Genomic DNA, 18,433 nt, shown 5'->3' with positions numbered 1-18,433 from the left:
AGGGGAGGACAATGAGTTCAATTTTGAACCCAACTCTTAGCTACCTGTGAGGCATCTAATGGATATTGGGTGGGGAGTGTATACTCAGGTATGAGATTTGAATATGGCTGGAGTCACTGAGTCCCAGTGTTCTAATATATGAAATGATGATGATATCTGTCTAATAAAGTTGTTGTATGGAGTAAATGAGATAAAATATAAAACAACTCACACAGTGTTAAAAACAGGATGTGGATATTATTGTTCTGATATGTTATATTCCTTAATTATTGTTAATGGTGCTTTCCCTTCTGTTACTGTTTTCAAGCTATAGCTTGAAATGATTAAAAAACGATAACTAATGTCTACTGAATACTTACTGTGTACAAGGTATTTGATGCTCTTCTAAGCAGTGCACATATAATAAATCATTAAATTCTCAGAAACACTCTGTGCAATGGGTACTTTTATTATCCTCATTTTAAAGATGAGGAGACAGGCATAAAGAGGTTAAACAACTTGCCCAAGATCTTACAGCTAGTGAGTTTTGGAGCTTGGATTTTAACCAAGGTACTTGAGCATCAGTTTCTGCACCTTTAATCACTATATTATGCAACCTCTCTCCACAAACAGATGCTTAATACCCTTTTAACTTTAAATCAATTTATATCGCTGGTTATGTCTCTTTAAAATATTCTAGTGGTCTTCTTGTTTTATTCTTTTCAATAACTCTACTATTTCTGAAATTCCTAGCATATATATTCTTACAGCTGATATTGAAATATCCTTCTACTTTATATCATAATGTCTAATGTACTGCTGATTGACTTTCATACACATAAATATAAACACATGTTCCTATCTTAGATTCATATCTCCAGCCATATCCATATTCATTTACTTATATGTTTGAAAGGAACTCAGAATCTTCTAATTCAATCACAAACCAAAGTTAGAATTCTTCTTGCCAAGTCATTGTTATACCAAGAGTTCCATAGCTTCAGTATCAAGGACTTTCCTGCATAAATCACATTTCAGTATTTGCAGTTGTTCTCAGTGAACTTTTGTCCACCATTGTTCCCCCTGCACCTAGAAAGTCACCTGGCACTTGCTGGGTACTCCATTTATTTTGTGCAGTCAATGAATAAATGAATGATTTGGTTCTTAAATAAACATGTTCACCATCCTTTCTTTCTTTATAATTCTGCACAGACAAAGCAAAATTTCCTTAATTCAAAATATGAATATTTTTGTGCAAGAGAAAGGCCAAAATAACAAAGGAAAACATAATTTTTGGAAAAAGCTTAACATATGTTGATTTCCAATAACACGTGAATATTGGGGCTGTTAGGATGCTAAGAAGGCATGCTATCTGCCCAGCTTACTATGCCAGGTATATTGCGAGCTGCTTATTATGCCTGGATAATTGCTTTCAGCCTGTTTGAAACATAAATTTGAACCTTATTCTGAACTGGGGAGGGAATCAAGAATTTGAGCTAATAATTGATATTGGGACAGGGTCAACTCAGATCATGAACAGTTGGATGGTCTATAGCTTTTATGATCTGTCTACGAGGAGAAACCTATAGTGTTAGGTATTGGATCTTTTAGGATCCATTTAGTATTCCTTTCTTCCTCCTTTTGTATTAACCTAGCAGCAATCCCCATAAACTGAACCCAATAGTAAATAATTCTAATAAACTTTATTATAGCATCGCTAAATAAAATTCAAATTTATGTTCCATGATTCCCATTGTTCTTAAATGTATTTATTTGATAAAAGGCATAAGAATGCTTTAAAAATAATTTTGACAGTTATCTGAAATAATTTATTTAATTACTGATCCCTGGGTTCAAATGGAAAATACCTCACAGACGTGCTCAAAGCCAAATTTGGATTTAGACTGCTTAGTATGGGGATGTATTTTTTCAGTAACATTGTTTGCAACGTCTTATGACAATAGTGAATTTGTGATTGCTGAGACAGTGTTGGACATTGCTTCTCCAGGCATCTGATTAAGTGGGAGTTTCCGTTTGCTGTGCTGTGATTCACCAACAAAAGCTGAATCTGTCACAGGTGCTGCAATTTGTATTTCAGAAAATTTGCTTCCCCAACTTTAATTATCCTCAAAGTATCACACTCTACATAAAGTACTGAAAAGAGTCAGCATTTTTTTTTTTTTTTTCCAATTTCAGTACTGGGATGTAAATTAGGATTTTGTCTGCTACCTACATGTTGTAGATGATGGAATTTCAAATGAAGGAGGGGATCCTTTGTTTTACAATATAAAACACTATTTTTTTATTTATTTCCCCACTTTGAAATCAGGAAAATTTTAATGCCAAGTAGACAGAACTAAATAACACATTCGCAATATAAACTATGTTTCTTAGAAAGGAGCAAAACATGAAGCAGAGAGAAAAGTTCATATGTTTTAGAATGGTGGAAAATGGGTAATAGAAAGTCCTACACCCCAAAATATTAAATAAACTTATGAATTACTTCTTTATTAAATATTAATGTGCACTGCAAACTCATAGAGAGCAGTATTTATCACTTTTGTAATAGGCAGCACCTCCTTTATAGAGAGGCTGGGGTACTGAGACAGTCCCTCCACTTGGCAAAACAATCTTTCATAACACATTGGCCTTTTGATGGCTGCAAGAAGCTTGGAGAAACAGCACAGACTTTGTGGCTGAATAATCAAAATGCACCAGGCTGAAGCCTGATCAAACCTGTGATCTAGTTATTCTGATAAAGTTCCCACACGGGCATATATTTTTCTACTGTGTAATGTTCCTTCACATGTAAATTTTGAATAATAGCTTATGAAATAAAGATTTTCAGTATATTTCAACCAATGTTCTTTATTTTTCCAGAAAAGAAATTATTTTTTCCCAGCACTTCAATGTAAAAGCCTAATGGGCAGAGTCACCCTAAATATTTTGTTGCAGTGATAGTTTCTTCCCAATTTGTTGAGGTTGACTTGATGAATTCAGGGACGGCCTGTGACCTTGAAAATCCATAAGAAGTGATTATGACAAAATCATTTTTTTCAGAAAGCATTGTTTGATGACTTAATTAGGAAATATGCTATGGTTAAATCTCTGGAATATTTAAAAATAAGATTCTTATATCTTTTTGTGTGTCTTTGTATTAATGCAATTGCAACAAAAGGAAATAGTTAATTGAATTGAAAAATGAGTGTGTTTACTGGTAACTGCTTAACCTTTGAATTGTAATTACAATTCTATATCTTTTTTAGGATTATTTAACTATTCATAAGTATGGCAATGCAGCCAGAAATGATCTCTGGAATACACTATCGGAGGTAAAGTATAGGAACTTGGGTATCAAAACCTCTACTTGAATATTTGGATTGAGTTTATGAGGCATTCATAACTTCTCATATTTATTAGTGACAGTTTTTTTTTTTTTTTTACTTTTATGTTTCCCTTTTTCTCATACTGCTTTCTTATTTATTTTTGATATAGAGATAATGGGGTTCAAAATTACTTAAACTATAAATGAGAGTAAAATTACCTATTTTCAAACATGGTAATAATTCTGAAATATAATTTTAATATGGTGAGTCAGATATTCATATTAAAGAGAGAAATATTGAGTTTCAAAAGAAATATTCTATCTATGAACAAAAAATATTTAAATGTGCTACTAGATATACAGGGAATACTTAATGATGCTGTGAGTACTTGCTTTAACAGTAAAATGTATTTTATCCTCCATTGTGTAAAACATTAATGTTAATGAAATGTTCCTTAGTGTTTGTGTATATATAAGCATGGGGCTTAATTTAAGATTAACTTTACTAGCACATTATATTAGCTTTATGATTTTAAATGTTTTCATATTTAGGTAAATTGTAAAGTTAAAAATGAAAATTGTTTAATGTTAATGATGTTTATAATTCATGTTTGAAAACTAATTAATGCAATTTTGGTTACAAAGGCTTTAAAAAGGAATGGAAAATATGTAAATATACAAGAAGTAATGGATCAGTGGACACTCCAGATGGGCTATCCTGTTATCACTATCATGGGAAATACAACAGCAGAAAATAGGATAATAATTACTCAACAACATTTTATTTATGACATCAGTGCTAAAACCAAAGCATCTGAACTTCGAAATAACAGGTACAACTCTCTTTTCAGCATGTAACAATTATGGGGTATTTTTTGTCTCACTTTTCACTATTCATATTGTAAAAGTATTGATAACCCAATTCTGAAATGCTATAAGTGCATTCTCTTTTTCATTTCTGTATTAATAATGTTATTTTCATTTTGATTCCACTTAATATTTCCTCCTCAAGGCTATTTTGTTGACGGTGTAGAAAAGTTATTTTGTTTAAAAAAGACAGAATTTTAAATTATCACAGTGTAAAAATTAAGATGTGATTTTTACTTTTCTCTATAAATGTTTGTTGAATTAAATTCAAGAAAGTTAAGGTGTGTTGAAGTGAATTGAATGGAATTGAGCACCTTTGAGATTTATAAAACAAAAGAGAACAGAAATAATCAAGATAAACAATTTTTTCTAAAAAAACCTAAAATTAAACTAAATAGTGTCTGAGCCAAAGGAACTTAAACTAAATATTTTTAAATGGTCAAATATCAGTACCACTTACCATAAAAATATTTCTCTTTGACCCATCTTTAGTGTTTAAAACTACTAAACCGTAACATGCATAGAATTTTTATTTGTTCTTTAATTTTCTTTTGAAACGCTAATTCCTGATAATTCAGCATAAAGCATTTCTTTTGCTGTCTTTCAACTTCATGTTTTCTGACTATTTTACATCTCATGAAAGACTGAGCCAAGAAAAAGGGAGTAGAACCCAAATAAGACAGTTTTATTTTTTTATGAAGATATCCTGATAAGAGGTTGGGGATGGAGTGGATATAGAAGCTAACATTAATAAATAAAATGAGGTGTTTGGATTAGATTATTCAGGCTGTCTTCCATTCCTTGAAAAATTAAGAATCTGACTTAACATCCACCAGTATCTAGGAGATCTGGAACACACATTAAGTTTACTTTGTTATCTATAAGGAGAATGGAAATGATTCCCAAGTAAGCTAGCACCAAGATTGGCTATAAATGGAAGTGATTGAGACACTCATGACTGTTTTCTAGTGACTAAATTTGGAATCTGATTTAGGAAAGCATTAAATTTTTAAATCCCCTTTCTCTCTCTTTTCTTTCTCTCTCGCTTTCCCTCTCTCTCTCTCTCTGTATATATATATATATGTGTGTGTGTATATATATATATATATATATATGTATATATACATATGTATATATACATATACATATGTATATGTATATATACATATACATATGTATATGTATATAAAGTTGCCCTTTGCGATCAGTTTGGACTCATGAAATACAATACTATCCTTCCATACTGGCAGGGTCTGATTCTGTCAGTGCTTCCTCACCCAGTCTGGATTCCCCACCGCTGCCAGTTGCTGCTTCTGATCTTCCACCATCTGGCCTCAGGCTAAACATACTTAGCCATCAACCCTGGCCTTGGCAGAAAGTACATAAAAACTACTTGACTGTGGCAAAGTTAGAGAGATGATTCAGGCCATGCCTTTGAGAATGATCAGTCTGACAGAAGCATCACTGATGCAGAAAAACATAAAGGACACACAGATGACAGAACAAATATTGAATAAAAATATTCTGTCAAACTATAACATGCATTAGATGTATCAGCCATGAGTTTGACTTTTTAAGGGAAAAATTTCTCTGAGGCTCCATAGGCATATGGAACATCTATAGAGCTTTGCTTTTGCTGGAGGTATAAAATAATATGGATGGTTTTGAACCCTGAGAACTTGGCATATAAAATATTGAGTAAGATAATGCATGATGTTCTATTAGTCTCAAAAATTATCTTCTATCTATTTTGAAATAATAGCACTTGTAGGTGAAAATTTAGTATTTTGTATTTTTATGAAATGGATCATTTAATTCATGGTAACATTTTAGTCAAGCTTTCTGTTTGCCCTCTGTATAGCCTTTCTAGATTTTTACTATACAAGGCAAACAGTTGATGTAATAAACCTTACTGCCCAAATACACCAGAAATTCCATGAAGTGTGGATATTTTCTGAATTAGTACAGTTGGGTTTTTTTCCTCTCAATTTTTCTTACAGCATGCCCAGAACATTTTTAAACTATACACAGTTGTGTATTCCATATGCAATAGCTGTATTACAGCGTAGAAAGGAAAGATGTTTACATGACTACATAAATAATAATTATATAAAATTAGTTAATGTTAATATGTGAGTGAAATGTTTTCTAGAATTCTGGTATTTGGGAAGTTGTAAATTTGTATAATTATTTTTTTCTTTATAAAGCTTTATAAAGCTAATGCAATGCAATGCTAAGTAGGTCTCCTCATATACTGTGTAACATGTGCTATAGTGAATTCTGTGTACCTCCACAGGCATACATTCCTTCTCTTATTGACCTAGATGACAGCAATCTCTGGACAGTTTTTCACTACATTAATGTTTCATTAAAATTAATACCATTTTTTTAAAAAAAATTTCCTGCCCAACTGGAAAAATGCACTTATCCTTTTCCTTAATGTAATCATTATAGTAAACATTGGTTTATTAAAAAAATGTGAACTACTAATAAAGAGAAGTAGTTTGAGGGACTATTTAAAGAAAATATATCTTAGGGAGTTCTTTAAAATGCATTTTTGTAGTGTTGTTGCTCAAAATGAGATATCTAAAATTCAAGTTCAACTTAAGCAACTGGAACACAATCTAATTACACAAGTTCATTTTTCTAATCTCTTTTTAAACATAAGCCACTGACTGCAGTCTTAGATTTTTTTGCAGCATACCACAAAGTGCTCTTATCTCAACTGTATTTAGTATCTTCTAGACTTTTAAGTTGTGATCATAAAACAACATAAGTGCCATGCTTTTTTTGATTTTTAAAACGAATTTTAAAAAAGACTAAATATGTGTTCTTTGGAAAGTCATGACAAATAACTTCTATAGAATTTCAAAATGATTATAAATTTCAGACATGCTTGGTAACTTATAACTTTTGTCTTTTTGGATGTATGTGTGTGTGTATATATGTAATAGTGCAAAAAATTTCTTAGGAAATATATGTCTATTTCAAAGTTTTTCAAAATGCTCCATTGTCTGTATCCAATGCATTTTAATTAACTGTTTTTTGCACCTGAACAACTATATAATTCAATGTCTACTATTTAGGGAGTGTTGTATATTTATTTGGTATTGTAAGCAGCATGCAAGTATTGCTAAGAATCTCTTTTTTTCTTGTATTTTAGAGGCTTTTTCTAAAACTCAGTATCGAAAAATACCAATTTTTATCATAATCTCTAGTTCAGCTATTTGGAAGAATACAATTTAAATACATGCAAAATTATGTTTGTTTATAGTATGCCCAAATAATGTTTCACAAACATTTTATAGTCATGCTAAAAACAGATGTAGTTTTCCTTGAGAACATTAATTTTATATGTGTTTTCCTTTAATTTGTTCTCATTTGTCTTCACAATTTAGGTTGACCCACCTCACTGTGGAAGATATGTATTGAACAGTCAAGTTCATAAATTAAGCTGTCTTACCAATAGCCTGATTTTGTCCCTTTATTTTACTTAAATTCAATCCAATCTCATTCTGTCCAGTTAGCAAGGTGTTAGGTATGCAAAAATGAGTTTGTGGTTTAATTTGATGAATCAGATCCAGAATTGGACACTGTTGCCTCTTGACTGTTTACTGCAATTAATGAAAAGAGAAGCATGATTTTTAGAAAAGAAGGGCTATTAAAGAAATATATCAATTCCCTGTGTCTTTCTCATAGTAAATACATCATCAAATATATATGACATATTCTTAGTACTATGCTAACAAATCAGGTAAAATATATATTCTCCCCTGCAGAACTATTTGGTTTCAGTACTATGCTAAAAGCTTGGAAGTATTTGCTAAAGAACTTTCACGTTCACTAACGTCTATCTAAAGAACCAGTACAGGTTTGGCTACTATAGATTGTTACTTTACCACTTGTCTGAAATCATTGATGTAGAGCATAGTGTCTCCAAATAATTTACATTCAAAAATGTTTCTCTGATTAAGTATAGCATGCAATTTAAAAATTCAGCATCTTAAGTGTATTATTTTAATTTTCCATATTGGAGATAGCAGTTGGTATAAAATTATGAATTTCTTCCTATCTCCCATTGGAACTTTTAACTATTATTGAATTTTTTTATGAATTGTGAATGAGAAACATTAAATTATAGAACAATCAAATTCCACAGGACAGGTTCAGAGGAGATGTCACCCCTTCCACCCCAAAAAAAGACATGCTAAATGTACTGTTAATTATGCTAGGCATGTGTCTATATTCTTGATTCTCCATTCACTTTTCCAGTTATTGAGCTCACACAGTCTCTCTTCTTATACTTCTAAAATTAAAATATGTATATATATTTTTCCCATACCAGATGTTGGCTACCCCTATTGCTAAGGTACAAGGTTAGGTCAAAGTAATATGGCTATATTTCAATGAAGGTAACAAAATGTGGTCAGTGGGCATATGGTTAAGACCATCCAGCATTTCCTTGGCTATTTGTTTGAAATTAAATTGATATTACTTCATGTACAAGCATAGGCCTCAATTTTTATCATATAGAAAAGAAATCATAAGAAAATGCTCCTCTTTAATAGCTGAGACTCTTGACTGATTTCTGCATGTTGGTGAATGCTTTAGCTCATTAATTTGGAAATAGAGCTTTAAGTATGTTCCACATTGTTCTTTGTACTGATCTGGATTTTAGGGGAGTCTGATTGGATTTGCTTTTTAGTTTTGCTATACTAAGTATCTTTAGGTGTGTCATATTGACCTTTCGGTGAAACATTAACTGTCTTTCAGAATAGTTAGACGAATAAATAAAGAGAACGCTGACATGTTAATGCACAAAACCATGAAAATATGTATTAATCCAATGTAGAAACAGATAGAAAGGACTTTTTTGGACTTTAATCAGTATATGGAGTGGGAAAGATTTATAGATTTCAGCCACTTTTTATTCTTAATGCAAAACATAAATCTATGTTTTTTGGCAAGATAAATTATTTTGTTAGGAGTTGCCTTTGAAATTTAAGCTCTTAGAAGCCAAGTCTTCTTAATGACATTGAATGAATGAATTCATCTTCTTGACTTATTCCTTACTATTATTGGAAAAAAATTTTGGTAATCCTAATGAGAGTAATAAAAATTATGCAGAAGGTATGTGGGAAATACTTTTTAGAAATCTATATAACAATTTTTATTCTTAAAGCTGCTCTTTTATTTTGCAGTTGCCTGTGGCAGATTCCATTAACTATTGTGGTAGGAAATAGAAGCCATGTGTCCTCAGAAGCAATTATTTGGGTGTCTAACAAATCAGGTAAAATATATATTCTCCCCTGCAGAACTGTTTGGTTTCAGATAATTGTTCAGTAACTTAACCTCTGGTTTCAGATGTTAAAAAATGTGAATAAAGACAAATTAGAAAGAGAAGATGGAAGAATGATAATCACTTTGACAAAACTAGGAGGAATAACATTATCACTTTAATAGCTTCCAAATCATCTAATTTCATTCTGCCTGTATAATGATTAAATGTATTTGTTTCTTTGATGGTGAAGAGATTTTTTTTAATTGTATTACTATTCTTAGGTGTTTTAAACTGTATAATTTTATAATCCTAAATGTAATTAAAATATAATCATAATGCCCAACAGAAGAGTACCCCAAGTGCTAAAACACAAGTCACATTTTTAATCCATTTCTCTGTTATCTTCCTAATACCAGACTGTCTCTTTGAGGGAAGGAAGATAGGAAAGGCAATATTCTCCATGGAATTAGATAATTATAGGACTAGAAAGTACAGACCTTGATAGGTCATCAAACCAATCCTTAGGTAGGGTCAAACCTCAAGGAGCAGAGAGATGAGATTCTATTCTTTTTTCTTAATATCTTCAAATAAGAGAGTGACCTATTTCAGTTCACTGTCAGAAAGCTATTTCTTGAATTCAATCTAAATTCTTCATGCTAGAGTGTGAAACAGGTCCCTTTTATTTCTGTTTTCCATTGAGTTGGAGCAAAAGCCAATTATCATCTTTTAGGTAATGCTTAATTTAGATTTAGATGATCAAGTGTGGCTAGATTTTGTTTTCTTACTCCTTTCTCACATGCTACTAATTGATGTTGTCTTACTATGTCATAAGCATCATTTTAGACAGTCACAAGTCATTTTATGAAATAATTTTTTGAAATAAGATGAGGTATAAGTAAATAAATGCACACACACATAAATACTTCTTTCTCTCAGTCTTATTTTTATAAGGAGATTTTAGTGCTTAAATAAATTCATACTTGCATACATAAAAGGAAAAGTTCTTAAAGCACAATCTAATCTGGTTACAGGAAATATAAACTTTAGTCTAGGTAGGTTTTTATTCTAGGTAGGTTTTTATTCAGATATTCACGTGACTATATTTTCAACACATGATCACTTAAGAAAATGTATGCTTTTATTTATATCATTATATATAAAACATGCATATGTAATGTGACATTGAAATTTTTATTTTAAAATTTGTTGGTGCTTCTCCTTTTAAGTAGTTTATTTTTAACTGTTCTTTTCATTTCTTGGAGTTAGTATTCAACCCATGATTCTGTATTCACATTCACCATATTATTTACCTTTGTACTTTTTTTTACAATCATGTAGTTTTATTTATTTACATAATTTGTTATGAAATGATGAGTGAAAACAGTGAGTTGTTATTGCATGATCCAGCTAGGATTGGTAGGAAAATGAAATAAACAGTCAATAGAAATATAGTAAAACTTTTCCCTTTGGAAGATAGGGTGGAAATGGGGAAATTTGAAGGGTATAGAGATACTGATCAAACATCTAGATCAGTCCAAAGCTGAACTTTGCCTAAAAAATCACTTTTATTTATATGCACGGTCACAGTATAGCTGCCCAGTTTGTGCAGTGCGTACCTCTAGGAGGTGTTATTTACATAGACCATGATACGAAGGGCACACACCACTCTGACATTAAGCAGTGTGCTACCTGCACTAGATAATGAGTCACTTTCCCTTTTATCCTAGCAGAGTCTTCGGTTTGATATAAACATTGTCACAGTTGAAATGTTGAGGCTTTTTTGAGATGCCCATAGCATGTAAATACTTTCTCAAGTTGATTTTTAAAAAATTTATAAATACACAGATCTGGAAAAAATGTTCCAAGAGGGACCTACAGTAAAGGGCACATTCCTGTTTTGCCTTTTCAGTCTCATTCTAACTCTATTCAATTTTAACTTGATGTCCTTCATCCCAATAATAACTAATAAAAAACTGGCACCAAAGATTAGGAAAAAAACATGGAAGATTGGTAACTTGTCTCTTTTTATCTGTTGTCACATCCTTTTTTTTTTCAAAATATAGTCAATTAATATCAATGAAAAATATTTCTCCATAAAAACATGAAGAAAACACTCTGGTAAATTCTTATCAATATATGTAAAAATATCCACATTTTAATTATAACATTTAGATAAATATTTTTGTAGTTTTCTATTTTTCAGTAGTGAAATTGATTTGAGCTCATAAGATATTAAGGCAAAGCCATTGATGAAGTATAAATTTGATTTGAATCATCAGATATTTTTGACAGTTCAATTTTTTAAGCCCTTTGAATGAATATGTAATTAATTTCAATGTAAAGCAAAGATAAATAATAAAAATAATAAAATAATAAAAATAAAATGATAAATAATAAAAATATTTATTATTTAGCATAAATATTGTTTTTAATACAATTTTTTTAGTTATTAAATTCAGGTTAAATTGTTTATCTCTTCTTACTATGAAAATATTGAGAAAGCAGGCATTTATAAATGTAGCTTGCCTCTTGACTATCAGTTAATGGGGAATGGAAAGGATTAATAGCAATAAATAAAATAATAAAACATAAGTAAAATGCCAAGTTTTGGGAAATAAAAGATTAAAAATAAAAGAGAAATCTATCTTGAACATTAAAAGTAAATGTTAAAAACAGCATAATGCTTTAGTGCTCTTCTCAAGCATTAGCTCTTTTGAGACTCACAAGATTTTAAAGTGATTATGAATTTTATCTCCATTTTGCAAAGGAAGAAATTAAGGCTTAAGATGTAACTTGCCCAAACTTGGTTGGTTAGATAGGTAACTAGCTCAGTTAGGGTTTTCTAAATCTGTCCCCTGCATTCTCCCCCTTTTTGTCAACATACACACTGGTAAGATTTTAATGCTTTGGTAGGTTGCCCTGCAGATCTGTCAATTACTGAATACATGCCCATGTTTTTTGATAGGATCTATGGAACTTTTATCTCAATTGATTCTCACAAGAGTACAGTAAAGAAAGCAGCATGAGTTATTAACACTTCTGTAACCAGACAAGTTTGGATAGAAATGCCTAATGTTTCTTTCTTTTTTATTTCCAAAAAAATTATAGGATCAAAAAATCTTATAAAATACCATGTAATCTGTTTCTTGGTATTATTTAACTCTTTGCCATTTTGAATCCATTCTAAATATAGTTATTAAATTATTATTGCTAATCCTCAAAATACAAAGCTGTTATGATACGCATCACATACCATAACTTATTAGGCTATTAAAAAGGATCTCTTTAAAATTCATTGCTTGCTATTAGTTAATTTGAAGAACATTTTAAGGATATAATTAACTAGAACTGAAAAGAGATTTAAAAATCTATTGCAAAATCTTTCAGGAAAACATTTCTCCAAAGATCTCATTTTTAACAAAGGTATAAAAATATTAGTGAAGAACAATAACATTCAGGTTTTGGTTATTGATTTAATAATGGCATGCTTAAAAACATTAGATGCCTGCCTTTCTTATTCTGATCAGACTACATAGAAACCATAAGGATTGTTTTCCTATTTTATATATGCATACTAATTTTAATTTGACTAAACTCTTCCTATAAATTGTTGAATGGAATACGTTTAAAAACTAGAGCCAAGGGAATCACCAGGGGCTAAGTCATACCAATTTTCTTAAACGTGAACAGGAAGTAACTTTAAAAATAGATTGAAGATCATAGAAATTCATGACTGTTTCAAACTCGCAAAACCTAAATCATATGTTTATATATTAAAGCTGATGCTTTAACGTTGCAGCTTTTTTTTTTTAATTAACCACTTCTTGGATGATAATTATCAAACTTGCTCTTAACTGGAGTGAATTCAATGGTTGTTTTAATATTTTTTTGGTAATAAAAAATCCTACATAAAGACAGAGTTAAGGTTACCTAGGAAAAGCTGTATCCTCAGTAATTCCATGTAAATTTTCTTCACTGACTTCAGACATGTTAAATTAAAATTTCTCTCTATAAGGTTATTTTAGGTTTTTAAAATGCTGTATTTTCTTATTAATTATTTTTGTCATCATTTTTACATCTGTAAAATGGAGGTGACATTCTTGAGAGTCCTCATTCATGACAATCATGTGAATACAATAAAGTTTTGGAAAACATGCAATTATAAAGTTTCAGGAACCTGGAAAGTGATTTATATTTTAAAGCACTATTTGATAAATTTATTTTCCTTAGTATCATAGATTAAGCTGGGTAAATCTCAAGCTAAGGGAAATAGCCCCTTCTTCCATTGACCTATAGAATTGGAAGGGACATTAAAGTCCATTATTTGGTGCTCAGGTTATAGGTAAGAAAATTGAGAACCAAAAAGAATCAATGATCTAAGTTCAAATATTTATATATGGGAGAGCTGGAGAAAGAACCCAGCTTTCCTCCTCCTATTCTACTTTTTTCAGTGTCATTTTCTCTCTTTCAAATTAATATAGGAATGTGAAAAATGTGTATCATGTTACAATAAAAGTGTTATATCACCTTGTATCAAAAAAGTATAACAGAATAGAAAGGACAGCAAAGTCAGGAGACCTGAGATGGACCATGTCCAGCTTTCTTGGACAATTGGATCAATCTGTCTGAGCCTCATTTCTTTATCTGTTCCTTTAGGTAAAGGTGGCGAGAAGTTGGAGTGCCGTTTGCAACATTAAAGATCAGATTTTTACATGCAGTATACTAATACATTTAAGTATATTTTGTTTTACTATAAATTTTTGAAGATTAGTAATCTGTAACATAATTTGGATTAATTAGCCCTCCGCATTCCAGACCTGAGCAATTAATGGTCATTAATGTCTCCACACCACACCCCTTTTTGCGTTATAATCTCTTCCTGTGTGGCCTCTACCAGAGAGTACTTTGTAAATGCAGTCCTTTGGGGTGGGGTGGGGTGGGGGGGAGGAGAAAAATCTGTTTTGGAGTTTAAGGTATAAAATCCTTGATGAAGTGAGAGCGAGAGACTGTGTCCCCCCCTCAGACTTGATGCATTTGCTTTCTGTGATGCATTTTCTGGTTTTGTGGAAACTAGATAGACCAGTACAGTTTCCTCCACCCCTGGATGTCAGACCCTTCGAAGTGTGGGTTCTGATATTGATATTTCAAGTCAACTTCAAACATCATGCAACTTATATGAGGCATGAGTTCTGAAAACAACAACAAAATCGTTAGAATTGTGCACTATGGTTCTGCAGTCAGTGAAGGCTAACTTTAAAAATAATTGGATTTGGTAATGGATGGTGGTGCTGGTAGCACAACATTGTGAACATAATTAACAGCAATGAAGTACATTTTGAATATGGTTAAAAAGGGGAAATTTTAGGTTTATATATGTTACTAGAAAATAAAATTAAAAGAAAAATAGGACTGTGCAACACAGTGAACCATAATATAACCATGGACTATAGTTAATAGTACAATTATAACAATGTTTTATTGTAACAAACGTACTGCACTAATGCAAGAAGTTAATAATAGGGTGGTATATGGAAACTATATAGTGTATGCATGGTTTTTCTGTAAACTTACAAATTCTCTAATTAAAAAAAGGTAATTGGAGTACTTTATCTTTACCATATTTGAAGAAGTTAAATTTATAAGAAATTAAAGATTGTTTCTACTAGCTTCCTTTAATTGAATTAGCTGGTGAACATAATCAAGTTACCATTTTCCAAAGTGATTCCAATAAGCAGAATTTATTATCTTTGTTTCTAATTATATGTAGAAATATTAGAGTCTTGAACAAATGAGGTTCCTTTTCCAACATTATTGATGATGTAGACTGTCTGTTTTTTATTAATACGTCCAAAAAAGCACAAGAGAAAAAGGCAAGAAACTACTGACTTTCAAATAGATGAATGCTATTGTTTTTAGACTTCCTTGATGAATAAAATAACTATAATATGTGCCTAAAATATTTTATTTTGTTCTAGCCATATATTCAATCTAATTAGAAGCCACATAAATGCACTCGTAGATTTCTAGGTTATATTGAGAAAGAAAATTAGGGGTAGGTGATAGGGTTTAATCAAGAAGAAAAATGATAATTATAAGAAAACAATATTTTGAGATAACAGTGAGTAACCAACTAAAAGTTTTCTAGCAAATTCTGAATACACAAATAAACTGACTTAAAAAGTGGATTTCAGTTAGGTATTTAGGATGGTGTTCTCTGTTAATTATTGATGTTATATCTGGTATTAAGAAAACATAACTTAATACCGTTTTAACCCTTAAAATTTAAAATCTATTTTACCCTGAAAAATGCTGTTTTCAGAGCACCACAGAATAACTTTGGACAAAGGAAGCTGGTTGCTGGGGAACATCAATCAAACTGGCTACTTTAGGGTCAACTATGACCTAAGGAATTGGAGATTATTAATTGACCAATTAATAAGGAACCATAAGGTAAACTCTGGATTTGCTCATAAAAGATCTGTTTTGATATGTAAATACCTGCCATTTTAATCTTAAGTGGTTCCTTTTTTTTTCTGTTTGGCTTCATAGGTTCTCTCAGTCAGTAACAGAGCGGGTTTGATTGACGACGCCTTCAGCCTAGCCAGGTATGTTCTCCTGTGGATTTCCACAATAAACACTCATGGCTGTAAGATTTCCTTTATTAAGCTTAATAGTATATATGTTTTGAATTTAAGAAACCTTTTAAAACAATTCCTATGTCTTGCTCTTTGTGTTTTGAATATGAATTATAATCAGAGTCCCAAAGCCTTGATCAATACTAGCCATAAGATATTTCTGAGTTAAGAGAAACTTGATCAATTTTCACTGTGCATTCAGCTTCATACTCTGGAGATTAAGAATGTCTTCCTGATTTCATTAAAACTCTATAAAATGACTGTTGTGCAATATTTAATTTTTGATAGAAAATACCTTCAAGCATCAGCAATTTTTTCTTGATATGTACTAGTGTATCTTTTTTAATGTGTTTTTAAAATGTGATTCATTATGAAAAGCTTGTGCTGCAGGACAGAAAATAAACATTCCACAAGGGAAAGCTGTTCTGGACAAAATATATAGTGATCTTATAGTAGAAGCCTTTAGTCCTGGTAGTTATGGTAATATTTGTGTTATTTTTATTATTAGATGTGTAATAATAAAATCAGTTATTCATTTCAATAGTCATTAACTGAAACTATGTTGATCACAACCCCAAGATACTTTACCTAATTTTCAGAGTAGCCTGTAAAATGAACTTACATTTTGTACTTTTTCTCACTCAAGTACAGCTCAATTTTAATATGTTTTTATAAGCTACATATTAGGATATGGTCATTCTCTTTACTTACATGGTTATCATTATTTATCATATTTTCTCTTTTAATAATTGTATAAATGAGTTAGATGTGTCTCTGCTGATATGAACACAGAACTTGTCTTAGTGATATTAATATACTTGGGGTCTGAAACTGATTTTACATCCTGTGTATTCAATCAAATTTCAATTCTCTTGCAAATGCTAAAAAGCGTATCATACCCTGTAGCATTCTACAATTAAAAGTAATAAACTTAAATTTATAAGTCCTGATCATTACTTTGACAGAAGCAAAGCCAAAGTTTGGGATCAGGTCACAGAGAATAGTTTCTGTAGAAAGAAGTAATATAGAGGGAAGAATGCATGAAGAAGGATAAAAAAGAAATTTCAGGTGCTTCTCTATTAGAAAATTATTTCTGATCATTGCCCTTGCTCATTGTCATTAAAGAAGCCAGGAACCATTACTAACCTTTTTTCTAACTTTATGAGTGAACACTGTACCAGTTTCTCATTCTGACCAGGTGTGCAAAGTGTCAGGCTCAAAATTGCCTACCTACTGAATGGCAAAACTAAGGACAACTTATGAGCAATTTCAGGTGAACTTGTATGCATTGAATGTGGTTGTTTAATGAGAACCAGGGTTCACTTCCAACAAGAGTAAAGGAGAGCTTTTCCATGCCATGACACTATCTTATTTGGCAAAAAAATTAGAAATAATAAAGGTGGAAAAGGCCTACCAAGATAGTGATGTGTGGAGAAATGATTAAGAAGTAGATTTTGCTTTGCAATAAGATATGAAGACTGATAAAAGCATTAGGTATGATGGAAAGACTGTTTTGACATAGAAATTTAGAATGTCCAGAAAGCCAGTAAGAGAGTGTACCAAATGTGATATTGCACTGAGAGAGAAGCAGGAAAAGGAGAGAGACATGTGTAGAGTACTACAAGGAAAGGTTGGGGAACTAGAAGAGAAATAATAATATCACAAGCTAACAATTATTAAATACTTAAAGTTGCCAGATATTGTTCTGCTTTACATGTAGTAATCTGTTTAATTCTCCAAACAAACAATTGATATATATTATTAATATTATTTCCATTATAGTGAGGAATCTGAGACTCAGAGAGATCGGGTAACTTTCCTAATAATTGCTAATAATTGGCAGGGCTGGGATGCTCTGACTCAGGTAGTCTCATTCCAGAGCCCATGCATTTAACCAGAGCACTGTACAGCTTTTCAGTAGTAATAGTATTTATTTAATAAAAGAACCAGGTAATAAAGAAGGGCTCAGGGGTCTTGAAGCAGTAGTTCATGTGAATTCGTATGAGCTTGAAATGATGGTGAGAAAGCAAATAAGGAGCAATGTCCTAAAGACAAAGGACAGCTGAAAATGGAAACAGGGATTTTTGACTAATATGCCCTAGGATGATAAGTTATTTTTAAAAAGAATACTTTATTTAATTTTAGTGGTTGATAAGGTAGGACATTGCTTTCAATTCCAATTTTGGAAGTCCTAAAAGTTTGAAATAAATAATTTCATTATCATTTCTAATTTGTTTTACTGACCATGAAATACTTTTTATGAGAGCATGCTAATAAAGAAATACAAATCAATTTTTTCAGACAAATGCACTTTAATTATGGCATTAAGAGCTATTCATATTTTGT

At 31.2% G+C, this 18,433-nt stretch overlaps 1 protein-coding gene across 1 annotated transcript in view; it reads left to right on the top strand.

Annotated features, from left to right (window-relative positions):
* TRHDE (thyrotropin releasing hormone degrading enzyme) overlaps window positions 1-18,433 on the top strand; it is a 427,626-nt gene that overhangs the window by 309,098 nt on the left and 100,095 nt on the right. Inside the window, exons 8-12 of the mRNA XM_037846765.1 lie at window positions 3,246-3,311; window positions 3,950-4,137; window positions 9,373-9,461; window positions 15,772-15,902; window positions 16,002-16,057. Of these exons, the coding sequence (XP_037702693.1) occupies window positions 3,246-3,311; window positions 3,950-4,137; window positions 9,373-9,461; window positions 15,772-15,902; window positions 16,002-16,057 (530 nt within the window). The remainder of the gene's footprint in view (window positions 1-3,245; window positions 3,312-3,949; window positions 4,138-9,372; window positions 9,462-15,771; window positions 15,903-16,001; window positions 16,058-18,433) is intronic.

Source organism: Choloepus didactylus, chromosome 8, assembly GCF_015220235.1.
Source record: "Choloepus didactylus isolate mChoDid1 chromosome 8, mChoDid1.pri, whole genome shotgun sequence".
Taxonomy (NCBI): Eukaryota; Metazoa; Chordata; class Mammalia; order Pilosa; family Megalonychidae; genus Choloepus; species Choloepus didactylus.
The sequence above is the reverse complement of the archived record's forward strand: the minus strand, read 5'-3'. Positions and strand labels throughout refer to the sequence as shown.